The 18,268-nt window shown below is 35.3% G+C and overlaps 1 protein-coding gene across 2 annotated transcripts in view; it reads right to left on the bottom strand.

Moving 5' to 3' along the window:
* The window catches only part of CSPP1 (centrosome and spindle pole associated protein 1), a 64,990-nt gene that overhangs the window by 7,146 nt on the left and 39,576 nt on the right, over nucleotides 1–18,268 (bottom strand). For both annotated transcript variants that reach the window (XM_026841562.1, XM_026841564.1), the window contains 10 exons: nucleotides 16,749–16,861; nucleotides 15,521–15,670; nucleotides 14,148–14,294; nucleotides 13,252–13,356; nucleotides 12,145–12,211; nucleotides 10,528–10,648; nucleotides 9,704–9,849; nucleotides 9,040–9,180; nucleotides 3,563–3,603; nucleotides 3,017–3,080 (listed from right to left, as the gene is read on the bottom strand). In XM_026841562.1, the coding sequence (XP_026697363.1) occupies nucleotides 3,017–3,080; nucleotides 3,563–3,603; nucleotides 9,040–9,180; nucleotides 9,704–9,849; nucleotides 10,528–10,648; nucleotides 12,145–12,211; nucleotides 13,252–13,356; nucleotides 14,148–14,294; nucleotides 15,521–15,670; nucleotides 16,749–16,861 (1,095 nt within the window). The remainder of the gene's footprint in view (nucleotides 1–3,016; nucleotides 3,081–3,562; nucleotides 3,604–9,039; nucleotides 9,181–9,703; nucleotides 9,850–10,527; nucleotides 10,649–12,144; nucleotides 12,212–13,251; nucleotides 13,357–14,147; nucleotides 14,295–15,520; nucleotides 15,671–16,748; nucleotides 16,862–18,268) is intronic.

The following is an 18,268-nucleotide window of genomic DNA, read 5'->3' as shown; positions in this document are numbered from 1 at the left end:
AAAAAAAAAAAAAAAAAAAAAAAAAAAGAAAAGATAAATGTGTGTAAATATATACACACACAAACACAGAGTACTGAACAATTCTGCAGCATTTGTCAAAAATGACACACTGTGACATTAAAAATAAACCACAACTGTGGAAAGAATGGGTTTTTCATTTCCTAGCAATTTGAAAATAAATTTTAATGCAATATGTTACATCATTTACAAGTTTGAAAGATCTTCAAATGAAATTTAAAAAGTAATAAATTATTTTGGTTGAAAATTAAAATACTTGGGTTTGAAAAATAAATTTGATTGGTATCAAGGAAGTTCAGAATAACAAAGACATATTTTCCAAAATTCTTTCATATTACCAGTTATTTTTTTCTCTAGAAATAAAAATTTTATTCCCCTCTCCGTCTTTTCCTTCCCCTAGTTTCACCAAATGGTACTTATGCTTTCATCACGAATGTTTCAAGTTAAAAAAAAAAAAATTGAAGAGAAATCAAAGCCTAATTTTGAAATGGTATATGGCTAACAATCCAATTTCCAGAATTCTAGCAACAAGATCAGTTGAACTTCATTATATTCAAAACAGTGATATTACTCAGAATAAAAAAAAGTTTAATTACGTGAACTTATCACAACAGAACAAAGTACAAGCTAAAGAATTTATCTATACCTTTAGTGTTTCACCAGTATAAGATGCTACCTGTTCCTTTAAGCATCTATCATTCAGATACTGCTATGCAGGTGTGCTTTCAAATCACTGCATTAACACTAATGAATTCTAGGTTTTCAAGTAAAGCAAAAAAAGGGGGAAAAGAAATTGATAAACATCTCTATTCCTAACTGCCTCAAACTTCTGAGCCCTGGGAGATAGACAAATTCATTTGTAATGCTGACATCTATTACAAAATTGAGTTAGATTTGAAACAGATGCCAAACCACAGAACAGAGGGTTGTGTTAAGCTCTTCTCAGGAAATGAAAAATCTGTTAAGAAACACCAAAAGTATTTCACAAAAGACCCCCAAACAATGTGAGCAGCAGAGAGAAGGCAGCCCTCAGATAATGAGAGTTGTTATTTTTCATTTCTGGAAGTCACCACATTCATATTCAGTATTTTAACAGCTATTTATAAAACTCAAAGAATGCAAAGGGTAACAAAGCTTTAGTTAGTGCCTACAGCTCAGTATTGGGGAATATGCTTTTCACCAGTCATAAATGATATGTGAAAAAAGGAAAAAAAAAAAAAAAAGGGGGGGGGGTAGGGGGGATATGAATAGTATTGTAAATTAACTCCACCGCCTCACTAAACTGCAAGAAAGAATCAGTTGGATGGAAAGGAGGAGGAAATCAGCAGGAGGAGGAAATCGGAAACAGGACTGTAAATATCATGAGCCTTGAGAAAGCAGGTGAAGTACCCAAGCAGCACCCTGATACACAGGTGGTAGATTCAGAGCCGATGCAAGGAGATAGTTCACAGAAGGGACACGTGGAAATTTATCCACACAATACTGCTGATAGTAAACAGAAGGATTCAAAAATGCCAATTTCAACTCATGAAAGAGAACCTATTAAAGATCCACCTTAGCAAGACTTAAGTGCAAACACAGCACTTGGCTCAGGAAGCCTCGGAGCTCCAAGTCACTGGAGGCTGGCAGAGGACTGCAGTGTTGGTGCACATCTGCCCTCCACCTTGTATCCTTTCCCATGCGGCTACTCTGGCGACAGTTAGAGACAGGGTATTTGGCCAGATTCTAGACTGATGGACTCTCCCAAAGCACCCTTTCGTCATTTGGGCTGTAACTAATAAATAGTATTTCCTAACCTGAAGAAGAATGGATTGCAGACTACAGAAAGTACAACTGAACAAGCGCAAAAGCCCCATCCTGTGCCCTTCCCGATGCCAGGTTCTATCCTGGACTCCAGGACTTGCATGTGAATAGAATAAGCTTGAATACATTTCAAATGAAAAATTCTGCTTTTAACCAAAGCCAGAGATGACAATCATTGGTATATAGAAACATCCCTAGTTTCATTAAAAAGCACTTGCAGGAATCTACTGCATCTCCCTCACAGCAAAGAATAAAACCTTGTAGATGATTTCCCATTGATGATCGAAGAGAATTTCAAGGTACCGTAATGCCTAGTAATGGAAAATAACACCTAGAGGCCTGAGCTAGTTGGGTTTTTTTTAAAAAAGAGAAGGTAAGTTCTAGCCTTATTATTTCTAGTGAATGGAAATGAAAGACATCTGAAACAGCACTTTTACATACATGCATATAAAGGTTGAATGAAGAGACATAAGAAAATGGGAGACATAGTCTCTATACAAAAATCTTAAGAAAACTAAAACCAGTCTACTTCAGATGATTAACAAGTGACAATGTTTACAAGTATGATGTTTCAAGTTTTATGAAATGGAGTAATGTTTGAACAGCAGAAAAGTGAGTAATGTAGAATGAATCACTATTTTATAACCATGAATCATACTTAAAATCAAGTATGCTTATAAAATGAACAAAAATGAAGACAATCGCTGGCTGCCCAACACTTTTATATATTTCATTACAGACAGATCATAACTGTAAGCTGTGACTGTCAATAAATTAATTTGCCGCAGAACAATAGAAGAGCATTTCATATTCTACCCCCATAACACACATGCTGAACATATACTAGCTTTTCCTTATCCAAAAACTGGGAAGATGTCAGAAAAGGCTCATTGACAAGGCTAACATCCCAGTCAGAGCACAATGAGCACACAAATGTAATTCCTCATGAAAAGATGTGAAGTGGCAAGAGAGCAGCATCCTTAATTTTAGGTGTGACCTACACAAAATCATTGCAGTACAATTCCATGAAGACCTGCATTTTAATTTAAAGGCATAATTTTCTAATACTTGAAAACAATCACCATAGCTACACCCACTGCAATTTTTAGAACAGTAGTAATCATTCTAGAGACACATTAGATTAAATTACATGTTTGTAGATTCATAACATGGTTAAGGGGAGGTATAAACTCACCGATAAAAGCACTATCCGATTCCAACAGTGAATTTTTCAAGAATTCATTAGACTCATTCCTAAACTACAGAAGTGAAACAGAAGACAGGCAAATTCAGATGTCTCAGTATCTTTCTTGGGCCAAACTATAATTAATGCAAATTAATTGCCAAACTTCTGCAAAGCAAACACCAGCTTTACAGTGTTCTGTACTATTCCCTACTTTATGCCTAAAAAAACCCCAACACATTTTTAAATAGTGTTTGTAACTGGTTTGGCTTTTTCTACTAATTCCCACCCCCAGCAGTAATCTAACATCATATCAATACAAAATAAGTACCGATGAATATAAAAAGGAGTTAAATAATCAAACTATCTGTATACAAACAAGTTGTATGTCAAGTTTAAAGTAGCTGTTACTCATTGTACTGACAAACAAGAGAAGTAAATAAGCTTGCTGTCTTGTTACTTAAGTGAAATTCCTTTCCCCAAATCTGTGAAAGACAATATTTCTCAGACTTGAAAAAGGCAAAATAATGTAATAAAAAAACCTGTTTTAATTCTTACCAGTCCCATGGTTTGTAGGTTACCGCCAGAAGCAGAATCATCTTGAACAACAAAAGCCACATAGACAAGGGACAAAACAATAGTATTGACATAAAAAGTTACTAATAAAACATATTAAAAGTTTTATCAGCATATTCTATAAAATATAAAATATGTAAAATTACACACACTGTAATTAATATTTTTAAAACATTTGAATGCAATGTTTATTCTAGTTTCCTTATGTCAATTTAAGTAGAATCAGAGAAATCAAACAGAACTCGGTAGTATATTATTTCTAAGAATGTTGAGCATGTGCAAGCCCTTCTTAAGGCCAGATTCATCAGTCCCTCCCAAAGATCAAACACACTTTTCACACTAGAACTGTACTGTTCATCACTAATAAAAATCAACCATTTTGATCTTGTTCAAAACGCTATTTGTTATCCAGAAATGGAAGCATAACTATTTCTGTGGCTATTGAACACAAATTTTTTCAAAGACGTAATCATATTTCATTAAATACTAAAATTGCTCTAAGTTGTGCTGAATTCTGAATAATTTCTCTATGCTGCAACAGTCAGAAGTACTTTTGTGCTACGTTTACAACAATATTGTAAACACTTGTTACAGAAAGGTCATGTCCAAGTGTTGACTGAATAACGTAAAAAACATCAATTTGCGGGAAAGCAGCATTATTTAAGTCAAAGCAATACATTAGGGCACAAAAAGTTGCTGCATGAATACCCACTTTCTCTCTTTTATCCTCCCATGCTTCATTTGTTGATACATTAGCATCTGTAATATTTCAATTACTCCATCTTAAACATTATCCAGTCACACAGCTAGCAAGAAATGGTTTTTTCATCTTATGCTCTGCACACTACTGAATCCTAGTGCAACTTGAACACGGTAGTGAGAAAACATGGCAGGTTAAGTAACTTCAAACAAAAAAGTAATTAAACAGAAACCTACATTTCAAAGTGTACCCAAGAACTCAAAGTCTGTGGCCTTCTTGCTATAATTATCCTCCCTTCCCTACTGTAAGTAATTTGGTTTTCTTACCATCATCTTCACATATTAAATTTTATACATCTCACATTTTTCTTACATTAAAAACATTTGTAGATTAAAAAAAAAAAGTTAAAATTAATGGTATTCAACATCCTAGTGTTTGCTAGTTCCAAATCACAACACTTTAAACTCCATCTGAACTTCACAGCTAGGACACAAAAATACCACAAGGGAGAGAAATCTAATTCATCAATTTTTATTTAAACTTGCTATGAACCAAGTAGAAAAACAAACCAATACTGTATCAAATTTCAAAAATTAGAGACACCAAAATTAATTATTTCTTCTGTAATTAGGGATCACCTGAGCCATGTATTTCCTAACCCCACTTTGTATTTTGCCATTAATTTTAGTGGTCAACCAAGAACTAGATCGAGGGAGTCAGGAGTCTCATTTCTATGTAGTAAAGTTAAAACATTACAATAGTTTTGTAGTTAAAACTCATGGATACTGAAAAAAAATACTTATATATTCCAGACATCTGTTTGCCAGGAATAGGCATGTTTGTGCAGCCAAAACGGTTGTATTTATAGCAACAGAACTCAAGCCTAATGATGTTCTCCCCTAGGTGGGACACCTCAGCAACCAGTTTGACTAGTAAGAAGGATGCTGTCTCACAATAAACTCTGCTAGATGAAATCAGTTCTCTTGCCTTCTGTCAGGGTGTAATAATCAGAGGAGGAGACTGCAGAAAGACCCAAAAGTGAATGTAAGCTCATAAGCACACTGTGCTTGCAACTTTCACAAAGAGGTTGAACTAGACACTGATTATTTCACTGGGAACTTGTCTAAGGATAAAAACCTCAACTCTGGAGAGCACAGAGAACCATCCTGAAAGTTACTGTAACAATGACCTCAGGTACGCTGGACATGCAAAGAAGCCAAACTAAAGTTACTCTTCATACTTGGTTTAAGTTTTCAAATAAAATATTTAGTAAGATAGTTTTTATTTCTTGCATCTCTGTCTAGCAAACTTACTCAGTGTGTAGCTGACATTCTGTCTAGCATCAAAAACCGTAGCACACAGGCTGTCACTCCTCCTGGACTGACAACCAGCCCACTCCTGATAGGCTACTCCAGTCCAGCAAAGCCCAGCACTGCAGTGCAACATCATCAAACCTGCTCCCATTTCTTTCCCTCCTATCCTCCAAAATCATACTCATGCAGAAGTCTGCAAAAGACTGCCTTATTTATAGGGACACAGCAAGCATTTTAAGAATTTGGAACATTTAAAAAAAACTATTAATTTCTCAGGTTATAGCTCCACTATAGCCCACATATTTCTCTTCTACATAATTTTTTTAAAAAAAAGGAAGAAAAATCTTATCAGAGAGAAAACAGTATATAAAGCAGGTAAGGTACAGAACACATATAGCATGGGAAAACAGGTAAGTCTTTGCCACTACAACCTATTATATGACATTTCACCCACAGTACAAAAATACATACTGCTTTAATTCATTTTTCTTTCTGCCTTAAATCAGACAATAAAACCACTCATCTATTTTCAATGAGGGGAAGATGATGAATTTGTCTCTGAGGAAAATAAATTGGAAATAGAGAAAATAAAGTAGAAATAGAGAGGTACATAGCAACTAATTAATTCTCTTGCTCAGTACATAGCGACAGACTATAAAGTTAAATGATGTTGTAAAACAGTAGAAGATAGAAAGAGAGTTGAAAAGCTGCTCAAGAATCCTCTATAAGCATCAGTGGAAAATAATTTTTAAAATCAGCTGTTTGTCTACCAACTAATCTAAATTGCCCAAGGAAATGCCTCTTTAGGTTGTCACCATGTAAGCCTGCATTATCCACTCAGCATTAGCATACATCTAAAATGACTGCTTGTTCATAAAATTAATGAAGGCAAATTTACTTCCTAGCTGGTGGAGGTTCCTCTCCAGACAACATTAAAGCCTTCTCAGACTGGCCTATTGGAAAATATTCTAATGGTGGAAAAACAAAACCAAACCCCACACAGATCTCAGTTGAAGCTAGTGAAATGGCTTTTACCATGTCAGTCAATCTCACAAAGGGGAAGACTGAAGACAACCCTATGCATTCCATTTAGACATTAAATGATATTCAAGAGCTTGTAATTAATACAGACAGATGGTACAGATATGATTATATGCAGCTGTGACATTATGTTATTAATAAGTAATATTCCACACATTGCTTGAACACCAGGCACATCTGCCCAAGATGGAATACAAATCATCTTTAACACTAATCAGTGTACCAAACAAAACACTATGCAAGTAACTGTCACCATTCACATATTGGTATCACTTTTGTTAATCTTGCTCACATATGGGTCTATTAACAGTTAACACAAACAAGACTCAAAGCATGACCAGTGATAAGAAGAGGCATTCAGTTTTTCTAAAGCAGTAGGGAAAGTTCTATTTTCCTTTCATATGTGTATGGGAGGTTTTATGCCAAACTTTCACCTCATCTGTAAGGAAAAAAAAAGTCAAAGGAGCAATGTGATACCATCCTGGGTGTCTGTGGCTGCGGAGATGGCCTCTGTGAGAACATGCCAGGGGCTGCCCGGTCCCAGGCACAGCTGGTCCCACGATGGACCCACCGCGGGACACGGCCAAGCTAGTCAGCCGAGCCTGAGGTGCCTCTGCAAAACTCTGGTTAAGAAAGAGCAAAACGAAGCACAGCAGCGAGGCACGAGGGCAAAAGTGCAAGAAGCAGCCCTGCAGACACCAAGACAAGGAGCAGAGGGAGTTGCTGCTCCAGGTGCCGGAGCAGAGATTCCCGTGCAGCCTCTGGAGGAGACCATGGCGGGGTGGATGGAAAGTGCCGGAAGCCAGGATCAGCAGAGAGGAACCGCTGTGTACTGACCGTAATTCCAACCCACCCGTAATTCCTCCCGTAATTCCAACCAACTCCCCCGCGCCCCCAACCTGGCCTGACACCACTCGACTGCATCGAAGGGACTGAGCATAACCTGGGGTGGTACCAAGGAAGGGGAGCGGTGGCATCAAGAGTGAAGGAGGGCATGGGGAAGGGGGCAGAAAAAGTGTGGTCTTGATGTTTGTCTTTTTGTTTCCCACTACTCAAAATCAGTAATTAAATATTTATTTAAATTGATAATAATTAGGTTAATTTTCTCCAAGCTGAATCTATTTTGCCCACAACAGCAATTGGTAAGGATCATCCACATCTGTACCTCAGCAAACAAGCTTTATTCTTCCTGTTTCCCCCACTATCTCATCAAGGGGCAAGCAAGGGGGCATGAGCAGACGAGCAGCTGGGTGGCAGTTTGGCTGCTAGCCAAGGCTAAGCCACCACAGAAATAAAGTTATTTTCTCGTCACATTTTCATGAGTGAAACAACTGTGATGTGTGTGAGGAGAGACTGGATTGTGTGGTGTTGTTTAGGGGTTAAGAGGAAAAACTAGAAACTTTTTTTGAAATTTGTTCTGCTCCTCTCATAGAAAAGTTAAAATAAAAGAGAAAAAGTTAGGCCAGTCTGAATTACAAACACTTTTCTGAGAAATTTGTATCTTGTACTCAAAACTGAGCTCATTTGTATAGCTGCCACTGAAACTTCTGGAAAGGCTGAAGCAACTCTCCTGATATTTTTAAATTACATCTAAAATAAATTGAGATACTGCTCTTTTGTGACTGTTCATAAAAAATATATCTGATTGAACATTACATTTGGAATTAAGTGCAGCATGCAAAAAAGGGACATTACATTTCTTTTCACTGCTTCTGCAATATGCAGCCAAAATATTTTACTGTGTTAGGATGTTAATATTTCACTATATTAGGATGATCTCTATTAAGCAGTACAAGCACCATTTTCATTCTGGAACCTCAAATTAGTTATATCTTACATGTGGTTTCTAAAGCAAAACCTGTTTATGGATACAGATTTCTGAAACTTTGAAATAATCATCCCAAAACTGTGGAAATAAAAGAAATTTAATCCATTAGGAGGAGACCAAGGTGAAGACACACTGGTTGCATTTTAACCAATTCACAGTTCAAAGCCATCTACTTTTTCAGTGAGAACTGAAAAAATGCCACAAGGAACTTACTTGCTACTACGTTTACCACAAACAAGCTGAAGAGTTTTACTGTTCTGTAGTGTTTAAGAAGCAGTAACCGAAGTACTTCTCTTGCATTTTTCTGAAGTATGAAGCACTAGTTAAACCACTTTCAGGGAACCAAAGAGAAACAGTCACAGTAATTTAAAAAAAAAAAAAGCCATTAAATTTTTTTATGCTTTCCATTATGACAGAATTTCAGCACTACAATGTTTTATTCTGTTTTGTACTGCAGTGCCGACACTGAACTTGAAAGAAGTAAAGCTAGAGCTGGTGTTTTTAAATTCTTCTAAATTACAAAACAAATAAAGAAAAATAATTAAAATTATCTTGGACTGTTCATTCCATTCCTTACCTTCTGTTTCTCTCCTCATTCTCATTCTGTCAAGTTTCTTCTGCTGCTCCCTCAACAGTGCCTGCTGTTGAATCTCTAAAGTCTGATCATCTTTTGGAGGATCAGGATACATGTGCCTCAAACCCATACGTGTTTCAGAATCTAGAGCAATGATATTAAATTTAAATTTTTCCATAAACCAACAATTCTGAAAACCATTTTTAAACAACTAGCTACAGATAAAAATAAAAATATTAAAAATAATGGTGACAATGGCCAAAAGAATGAACTACTTTAGCAATTGACTATATTAAAAAATGTATTTTCTGGTAAAGTAGAAACAGAAAGTTACACAGAATTTTGTTTGCAGGTAAATAAAAAAAAAAAATAAATTCACTCTCCTTTCAGTAACATCATATCAAATGCAACAGAAGCAAGGATTGGAAACTGAGTGCTCTGAGTGATAACTCAGCATTACAATGCTGTGAATTGTGTGAACTTCTAGAAATGGCCATACAGAAGGATATACACACATACAAAATGCTGTCCACAGAGTATGTTGTGTATGGGCAGTAGCTGTGAAGGGGCTGATTTTTGTCTTTAAATCCTGGGTGGTGTGGAAGATGGAGGAAAAGAACAGATGTTTCACTACAGTTCTTCATCAATAACAAGAAGATCTACCTGCCTTTGTATTTAAGTTCATTAAATTCCCAGATATTCTGTATATTGATGGGATCTTGTGCCTCCTTTGATGAAGGTCGCCTTACTGGAGCCTGCAGACGAAGCCTGGCCATCTCAAATACGTCCTTTGGATTCTTCTCTCTCCTCCCACTTGAAAAGTTTGTAAAAGAAACAGAATATAATTTAACACTGTAATATTAATGAGTTGGATGATAATACGGTATTGATAAAGCTCACGTCTTTTATCCTTAAATATAAAAATAGGAAAATAAATTTGAAAGTGATAACACTGCATGTTGTGTTATAGAAAGAGATAACCTACTTAAAATTTTTTAAATCCTCAAACTTTATGGAGCGGAACTAAGACTGATGATCTGATGAGTCTTTTCCAACTAACTTTTATAATTAACTAATACATTTTGGAAGTAAACCATTTTTTTTTAAATAACAAGAAAGGACTACCACAACACTATGCTATTCATATGCATATTCATCAGCAGTAGTACTGCAGTTCACAAGCACAAATTAATGCCACAGGAAAAAAGGTAATGAGATGAAGTTCTGCCTTGGACGTCTGTTTTGGACCACTCTCCGAGACAGAGTATCACAATTTCCAATCTTATCAGTACAGCCATTCTTACACTAATGTTTAGCAAGATTCTTGGAAAAAGCCCATACATATTAGAAAAAATTGAGAAAGTTTTAGATACAAGTTCTATCTTTAGATTTTCATTTCACTCATGTATATTAGCCAACTAGCTACTAACACATAATAGCTTTGAGTTTCTGTGCAAAATCTAGTTTCTAAAACTGAAGATAAATTCTTACCGTGTAACCGGTACATCATCATCACTGGCCACATTTAGCAACTGTTCCTGCAGTCGCCTCTCTTCGCTACGAAGCTGTTTCCTCATCTCCGATAATTCATTTATCACATTCTTTCTTTCCTCTGGAATTTAACAGAAATAATTTTAAAATAAGGAGTGTCAGAGACACTTTTCTCCTACCTCATAAATGTAAAGTGGAAAAAAAAAAAAAAAAAAAAAAAAAAAAAAAAAAAAAAAAAAAGAGATAATGAACTCTTAACTAAAACATGGGTTATACAAACACAAGAATCACAGCATTTCATTTTACTAGAAATTAGGTCAGAGCTTGTATCTTGTATATAGGTCATAACACAAGGACCAGATCCCCTAAACAGCAGAAAGCATCCAAACTGTAATGGAAATGTTGCACTGTATTTAAAAAAGGAAAAGCTATGAAATACCAGCAAGTGGGCACTGCCAGTAAATAGCCTTATTCTGAAGTTAGCAAATCCACAGTCCTCAGAGTCCCAGAGGCAGATCACAGGAACTGAGGTGGTATCAGCAAGAGCACAACCTCATTTCTGTTTCCTGACTCAAAAGTGGGGTGCCTGTCTGCTCAGTGCAGACTCTCTTAAGTATTCAAGAGTTCTAATTTCAACACTTATTTTTAGCATGTGCTTATGTTGACTTTTTAAACTACTTTGGGTCTAAGCTGGTTTTCTGTGGTCAGGACAGCATTCCTCCACAAGTTAGAACAGTTCCATAAATTCCTTATTTTCCAAGTCACATGCTTAATAATTTGATACATTACTGACTTTTTTTAGTCTGAGTCCAGAACCTAGCAGGCAAGTGAGTTTTACTAGATTCAACTAGATCAAACACAAGATTTAATTCATGTGTCTTTATTTCTGTCTCATAACAGATGGTCTAAGTCAATCAATTTCCAGAAGCTGCACTAAGAAGCACTCTGCCTTCCATTTAGTTGAAGAGCTGTAACTCCCCAGAATGGACCCAGCTACTGACTGCTGGGTGTTAGCATTTGCAGGTCATCATTTACTTTTATATTGCATGTGTTGTTTCTTTTATCCTTGTAAAAAAGAATCAGAAGAAAAATAGTGCTTTCCACCCACATACTGCACAGTTAACTAACATATAAAGAGTGAAGGAGATCCTCCCAGCATCCCTGAATTTTAAAACCACCGGTGAAAGCTAAAAGGAATGATCAGAGGATTAGGCAGACTAACAAAAGAAAGCAGAATTTAAGAGTTAGGACTGCAAGGCTCTACACATCGTTGGTCTAATCCATTACTCAACCTATCCAAAACTCCCATTTCACAATGTTCTGGTCACAGTGGTCACCACTGTCCTGAAAGATCCAGCACCTCACATGCAGACTATTCCATTAGCAGAGTTTTTAGAAAAAAATATTTCCTGATGAAGACACATAATAAATGCATTTTTATTTTGTAGTAATACTTCACACATTATACTAATGCAGTGAGGATACTAAAACAGAGAGAACACCCACACAGAAATGCAAACTTTTAAAGCTTATTCCTTTGCAGAGAAGAAAGATAACTATAACTGAGAACAATTTCACTGTAACAGAAAATGAGCTTGTAATAAAGACAATACCTACCAAATGCACGCAACTGATTTCTTCTAGCAGGGACAGGTGGAGAAGGAACCCTTGGTTGTGGAGGATCCTAGTGATCAAAATGAATATGAAACGTTAATATGTCAGAGGAAGAAAATATAGCAGACATAAGTACATTTTATTTCCTTACTTTATGTCCAATTTACGTTACCTACCACTACTACTGGAAGACAGAATAACAACCTTACAGGTTGTTAATGTCTAAGGTTTTTTTAAATCTGACCTTTAAATGCATAATCCAAATTACTATGATAATAACTATAATGCACTATTCAGAGATCTAAACAAAGCTATACCAAATACTGCAAAGCCACAGAAATAAACTGACCTTCCTCTAAAGCATATTCTGAAACTGCACCATAAAGTATTTTGCCAAATTATCATTTTCATGGCAAAATAATTTTTAAAATTTTTAGCCCAGTTCATATAGACAGTTGGTAAAAAACCATTTCCAATAAAAAGTCAAAAGTGTAGCCTGAAATTCAAGGCAATTATTTAATCTACTCTCCACAGGAGAAATTTATTTTTAAAAAATTTGTCCCAGGGAATATTAAAGCAAGTGAAGGATATGAGTGGTCTCAGGACCACTACCATAACTCATTTGTGATGTAAAAAAAGTGAAGTGCATGAGGAGTTATAATCTTTTTGTAACTTCAAAAACATAAAGATAAGACAAAGTCTGTAGCTAAGAATCAACATTAAACTTCATGCCTGAGCTAAATTCTCCTCTGGGTGAACACGATAAATTGCTAGATTAGATGTAAACTTTCTTATCCTAAACCTTGAGACTGCTAGACCCTTGGTAAACTGGACAGAGTATCTACACTCAAAAATGAGGTGCTCATCTCTACAGAAAATGTTCATGCAGAAAAAGAAATTTAAAATAACACACTCCTAAAAAAAGGTATTCAATATTTAGAATAAAATTTCACACTAAATTTCAAAGCTGCAAGACTGGCTAACATAAAGACTGTCTCCAGTTATTTGTGGTATTCCAGTAATAACTGACAAACATTAAAAAAAGTGGTAGGATTTCATATACTGTACTGTCTTAAACAAGTCAGTAAACATTGACTATAAAAATGATACTTGTGCATAGTAAGATAAATGACTCTCAGTGGAGGGAATCCTTTCTTCTCTTCTTATTGATTTGTTCTGAAGAGCAGGAACGACAGGAGAAGGCTGCCTTGAAAACTGCAAAGAGGAAAGTAAGACTGAAATTACATTCCTATAGATTCTAAATAAAGTATTACTTTGGACTGGAAGAGCTTGGCTAATATTTTTCATTTGACAGAAAAATGCTTTTGCTTGTCTTAATTGAATTTGCTTTCAACTCCTAATCGCATAAAATTATTGCCAAATTTATTTCATGTGATTTTATTTTCTACCTATAGTAACTTTAATACTTGTTTTCTGTGATGTAGGTTTTTTAATTTATGGATAAGTCACTTTTTTTTCTTCCTCTCAACACTTCCATTGTATCTGTCCATTTTAGAGAAATGATATGTAAAATTTCTAGAAGATAAAAGAGTTTTAAAATTTACTTAGATGTTGTCCATCAGAATTTTATGTGATGAACTTCTTACATCATCCAGGTAAAAGGAAAATAATTAAATTACAAAGAACATAACTGTTAAAAATTAACAATTCTACAGTCTTCTAAATGATATAACTATTTTTACTTGTATTTGGACAGCAGTAAAAGCAGGCCAAAAATCAACTATAGAGTGCAGCTCCCTCTTCTTTATCTTGTTTTTACTACTTTTTTTAATGCAAATTTGATCAGCAAGATATATTTCCACTGCAGTATGTCTGATTTTTCAGTCAGCTGTTCTCTGTTCTCAGTAAGTATACTGTAGCTTGATAAACTAAGAGAGGAATAACACTGAAAGTAGAGGTCTAAGAAATTATGCAATTTCTTTAAAATTCAGTTATTTTTAAGTTAGGAAGAACTACATGTATCTTAGAAAGTTACTGAAGCATACCATCTTCTTTTCCTCTTCCATCTTTTCTTTCTCAAAATACTGTCTAAGTTGTTCATCTTGCTTTTCTTCTCTTTCTTTTCTTCTTTTTTCTGCCTCTTTTTTCCTCTCCTCATCTAATCGAATTATTTCTTTATTTTTCAATCTTCGCTGTAACATAAACATTATTAGTACATATAAAAGACTCAACATTATTAAAGTTTATCTTTTTTTTTCTTTGAGAAGTTAAAATTATACATCAAAGTGATTAGTATGAAATGAAAAGCATATTTCATTAGGCTGACTTCAAACACTCAAATTAAAAGCTATGCCATGCAAATATTAAACATCTGCAGTCCTGGCTCTGCTAACATCATTTAACAGAAATCCTAATAACTTCAATAAACACCACTTTGTGTCCCCAGATCTGCTGCCAGTTAAGGCTAAACTGTAGGAGTCATTTCCAAAAAATTCAGATTCAAACAAAACATACTGCACACATGCACCACCCTATCACAAGCCCACAGAGAAATTACCATCCGGTCTCAATTTTAGTCTTCAGTCTGTGAAAAGCAATGATACCAGTTAGCTTTCTACTCTATACTAGACCAGCTCTATTATCCAGAAGTCAAGATTCATCCAACTAACTTGCTCATACTAAAGAAGAGAATCTAGAATTCTAAGTGTGCTGTCTTAGAAATCTTGAAGTCCTACATCCTGAACTGATCTTTCATAATCCCACAGGGTACTGAAAGATTTTTCCATCTCTGTTGGCCTTGAGTGATTTTCCTACAATTATTTACGTGATTCTGAATTATGCAAATTAATTCAATTTTCCAAACCTCATAAAGAAAACTTTTGGATTTTAATTAAATCATAAGTTTACTCCCATGAAAAGTATTCATTAGATTTGTTTGGCATTCTCTTTCAACACAAGTAGTATTCTTATCTCAAAGATACATCCTGACCAATTCAAAAAAAGGCTTTACAAAATCTTCCTGTATAGTTACATTCAGAATACTAATAATTCCATGAGAGCTAGATTTAAGAGGCTAACAAAAAAAAAAAAAAAGTTTTGTTTTGTTTTCAAATTCACCAATTGGACAAAGCTTTTTATTGGCCTCACAAATAATTTCTTTTAAAAAGGAAAGCACCACTGTCAATTATAAAACCATACGTATTTTCTTAAAAGAATTAACAGTACTTCAAGTGGTAGCATACCATAAAGAGTGAGAAGAATGTGCTAGTTCACACAATTTTCTACCTCTCCTCTGGCCCTTTTAAAAACAAAGAGCAACTGACAGGACACTTATCAGTTTACCTTCTTAATCTAGAGGACAAATGTTACAAAGGGTTAGTTTAAGATGGAAAAAAGGCAAGGTATCAAAATATTGCACCTCCTCCTCTTTCTTTCTTTTCTCTTCTTGTTCAATTTCATATGCTTTCAGAATTCTCATCCTCTGTTCAGCCAATCGTTTCTCTTCTTTTTCTTCTTCCAGTCTAAGTTTTTCTCGTTCTGCTTCTTCCCTACGTCTCTTTTCTTCAATCTAGAAAATAAAGCAAAGAGACTCAACTGTCAGTAGCCATCAATCTGATGAACATTTGCCACTATAATCTTCTACGGACTTTTGCAGTATCTACTTGTGCAGTTCAAAATTGCATGGAGCCACCAAAAGAATTCTAGAGACGGTCTCATGTTTCACCTCCAGAATTCTTTTTAAATCAGATTATATTTTACTACTACTTTTTGGCCACTATTTACTAAACCACCCTCCAGTAGGAGCACTGATCATAAATGCTACTAATAAAACCTGCATATTTCCTAATGCTCTACTCTGGATGTGCTGGAATATCACTTTTCTTCACTGATTAAATAATGGAAGATGGGAAACCAAATCAAAAAAGACAGAACAATTATCTTTTTCCTTTCCAAAAGGGTAACATTTTTAGACACGGCTATGAGAGACTTACTGAAGCCAAAAGTCTGCTCATTCTTTATTCTTTCTGCCACCACTACACATGAAAAAAACCTTGATCTTTTTAAGAGATCCACATCAAACTACTGTATGACATGCATACTCTATTTTAAATTATCTAGGATCTCTTTGATATTGATATTTAAATAAATTGGTATTTAATTCTTGTGGTATAAGATTATATGGGAAGTATTATAGACAGAAGACAGAAGGTAGTAGAAGAACAATCACATGTTATATACCCATCAACAAATAACTATATTATTGCCTCCATTTCATTCTGACAAACATGCATTGGTATCATATTGACTTCCAAATGCAAACATCTGTTTCTTTAAGTATTTATGTATGCAAACTTGTACTGTATACAGAGGTCGAGAACTCAATACTGTATTTAGAGAGCTATACTTAGAAAAAAACCCAGAATCTAGATTAATGAATCCAACTATTAATAGCACCACTTTTATAGGCATTTTTTACGTAAGGCAAAATCTGAAAGACTCAATAGAATATAGCTCTAGGTACACCTCTCGTGTACAGAATTAGCTATAACTGGATAAGTTCTTTGGTCAGCAGTACCATATTTACTTTGATTGTAATCCCTCTTAAAAACTTATTCAACTAGATGAAAACTGGTATATGCATTCACCTGTAGACGAAGAAAGTTCTTGTATGATTCCTGTCGCTTAAGATGCTGTGGAGATGGTGGTTCACCAAACACATTACCTCGAGCAAAAGGAGAAGTCTGTGCAAATGTAAAACCTAAGGGAGGGGAGGAAGTTAAAAATAAAAATCAAATCAAATCTAAGACAACAAGCCTGAGTGAAGAAGTGGGAATCTGGTACTTATAGCTATAGCTGAAAACAGGGCTGGAATTAAAAGATCTGACATTATCTGCCTAGAATATTGTCAGATTTTAACTGCTCAATTAATTATGTCCAAGCACATTGCCTTTTTAAAAAATTACACATATAAAAGTCATATATTCTACTGTCCAATCAACAGTTTAGTATCTAAAAATGTTACCCATAATAGCAAAGTTTTTACATCTCATAACTTTACTGCTTACAATTACTCTGTTTTAGCACACATAGTTCTGTTCCTTAGGACTATTCACTCTTTAAAAACAGAACAAATATTTAGGTAAAATAGCAATGGACAGTAGAAAAATCAAAGCCCAAAACTGGCAAATAAAATTCTAAGCAGTCAGAAAATTGAATTCTGCCAGCATAAGGTGCCTTCCATACTATGAAGTTTGAAGTGTCAGGTCTTCTTTAGCCCTGAGTTACAAATGCATCATAACCATACAGTCCCAAAAGCTCTAGCTAGGAGGATTAACTCAGAAACCACATAGAACAGGTTTTGCAGAACAGGATCCCTACAGGAAGCAGAAAAGAAGGAAGCAAGTAAAGGAAAAGTAGATTAAGTTGTGTTGATTTTTTAGCCGACACAGCATGTTCTTCATTCATATCACATCTGCTCCAAAGGACAGTGCCTCAGAGATGTGCAAGAGCCATAGCTCCACTGAGCTGAAATGAATGCAGCTGTACTCATGTTCCCCCCTTACATTCCCCTATATGGAGATGTACCATCCAAGACAGATGAAAGCAGAAATAACATACACACTTATTCCCATAGGAATGTACATGCTTACTGCTACAGCCTAGCTTCAGGAGCACGTGCTTGCATACCAAGGAGTACACTTTGAGGTCAGTATTATTTTTCCTTACAGGGAATCACTGAATTCTTCCAAAACATAACTAAATTTACATGTGACTCTTTCAGGATAGATTTCCTTCAAACCGATATGTTCCATGCAAAAAAAGCAGAATAAAGTTTATATACCATTTGAAAGGCATGGACACAAGACAAGCAAGTTACTACGGAAGGTATCAAGGGATGAACTTACTGTGTACCAACTACTATCCTGCAAGTTCCTCTTTTAATGGGGTGGTGTACAAAAAAAAAACCATAAAAAACAACCAGCCAATCAACACCCAAAACCTACATAAAGCCACTTTACTGCCTGACTAATCAAATGGAAGGCACAAGACTATAAAGATCCCATCGTGATCTGCTCCACCTCCTGATCCCAAAGCAAGTGATCTAACCAGGGGGCTCTTTGCTATTCTGCATTGTTACTTTATTGGCCTTGCCTGTTACACTCCT

This window comes from Athene cunicularia (genome assembly GCF_003259725.1).
Source record: "Athene cunicularia isolate RWA chromosome 2 unlocalized genomic scaffold, athCun1 chr2_part1, whole genome shotgun sequence".
Taxonomy (NCBI): Eukaryota; Metazoa; Chordata; class Aves; order Strigiformes; family Strigidae; genus Athene; species Athene cunicularia.
Note: the sequence above shows the minus strand (reverse complement) of the source record. Positions and strands in the feature narration are given on the sequence as shown.